This window comes from Otolemur garnettii, unplaced genomic scaffold, assembly GCF_000181295.1.
Source record: "Otolemur garnettii isolate 467f Iridium unplaced genomic scaffold, OtoGar3 scaffold00112, whole genome shotgun sequence".
NCBI classification, from domain to species: domain Eukaryota; kingdom Metazoa; phylum Chordata; class Mammalia; order Primates; family Galagidae; genus Otolemur; species Otolemur garnettii.
Window position 1 is genome coordinate 4,223,816 of NW_003852507.1, and position 1,724 is coordinate 4,225,539.

At 38.9% G+C, this 1,724-nt stretch overlaps 1 protein-coding gene across 8 annotated transcripts in view; it reads left to right on the forward strand.

Moving 5' to 3' along the window:
- The window catches only part of ZNF207 (zinc finger protein 207), a 26,731-nt gene that overhangs the window by 1,127 nt on the left and 23,880 nt on the right, over positions 1–1,724 (forward strand). For all 8 annotated transcript variants that reach the window (XR_002775086.1, XR_002775085.1, XM_003797187.2 and 5 more), the window contains exon 2: positions 617–743. Coding sequence is in view for 6 of the 8 variants with exons in the window: in XM_003797187.2 (XP_003797235.1) it covers positions 617–743 (127 nt within the window). In the remaining 2 variants the exon portion in view is untranslated. The remainder of the gene's footprint in view (positions 1–616; positions 744–1,724) is intronic.

Below are 1,724 nucleotides of genomic sequence, written 5' to 3' on the forward strand. Positions count from 1 at the left end.
CCCGCCACCTTAGGTGTATGTGGCTGGCGCCTTAGCCGCTTGAGCCACAGGCGCCGGGCCAGACTTAATTTTCTGTATGTAAAACGGATTGTTAGGGAACTGCATTTATTTGTAATGATTAAAAATGGTTTAAAAGCCGTTATTAATTTTGTAATGTGTTTTTAGTATGATCTGAGTCGGACGGTAAGAATTCTCAGCTTCTTTAGCTTCTGTGAATTTTAATAACATGTCTTGGCAACATAAATTCATACGGAATTGGAAACAATTTTTGGGTTGTTAATTACGAATTATGTGTTGTTATAGATACCACGTAGTTGGATTCCACATGTTGATAAATTCCTAATATTTCCCTTTTTTTTTTTCCTCTCGTATATTTATGAAATAGTCTTGAGGTGAACTTAGGGATTTCTTAAGAGGAATCCTTTACTGTTCTCCATGTGTATTTGTGGTGATATTTAACAAGGAAAAAGTTCATTTCACAGAATTGGACAGAAGTTTATTGCCATTTACTGAGATAATGAAGTGCCAATTTGGTTTTAGCTGTTTATGTTTATCCCTATATTATAGGTTAGGGCAGGCAGTGTCATTATTTTTGTGCCTTAACAATATCGATCAGGTATTGTAATAGAGATTTTGATGATGAGAAGATCCTTATACAGCACCAAAAGGCAAAGCATTTTAAATGCCATATATGTCATAAGAAATTGTATACAGGACCTGGCTTAGCTATTCATTGCATGCAGGTAAGAATTCTGAATTTTTCTTCTGGGTGGCGCCTGTGGCTCAAGGAGTATGGCGCTAGCCCCATATAACTGAGGGAGGCCAAAACTGCAAAAAAAAAGAAAAAAAGGAATTTTTCTTCTGTATTTAGTTTTTGCCTGTTTGGAACTTAGAAACAATGTAAAAACATAATCTCTACTTTCTGTTTGACAACTGTAATTTTGTTTGCTGCTAAAGAGAAGATAGCCAGTTTTTATAAAAACCAAATCTCTTTTATAGCCATCAAGAAGATAAACAGACTTTTTATGTTTAAAGAGTTTATATTTGTATTTATTTTTAATTACCGATACTATCTTTCTAGATGGGTGACAGGTCTGAGTACGTGGGTAGAGAACAAGGATCAGTGATTTAAATTTTTTGGGTGGTATGGCCATAAGAATTAAAGCATAATTAGTTGCTGTTACTCACTGCCACTGAAGGATTTATTTGATTTGTCTTGATCTTTAGCTTGGGGCTAGACTTATTTCCACAATTCATTCCATAGGTTTTGGAATGGCAGTATTGTTTTGCACGTGATGGCTTTTAGGTTTCTTTCTTTCTTTCTTTTTTTTTTTTTTTTTGGAGACAGGATTTTACACTGTGGCCCTCAGTAGAGTGCCTTGGCATCACAGCTCCACAGCTCACAGCAACTTCAAGTTCTTGGGCTTAAGCAGTTCTTTAGCCTCAGCCTCCCAAGTACAGGGGCTTGCCACAATGCCTAGCTATTTTTTGTTGGTGGTGGTGCAGTTGTTGTTTTAGCAGGCCTGGACCAGCTTCGAACCTACCTGCCTGCTGTGGTGTATGTGGCCGGCTCCCTAACCACGGAGCTACAGGTGCTGAGCCAAGTTTCTTGCGTGTGAGTTAAAGGACTCGAGAAAAGTAGAAGCTGGCTCGGCACCTGTGGCTCAAGTGGCTAAGGCGCCAGCCACAGACACCTAAGGTGGCGGGTTCGAATCCAGCCCAGG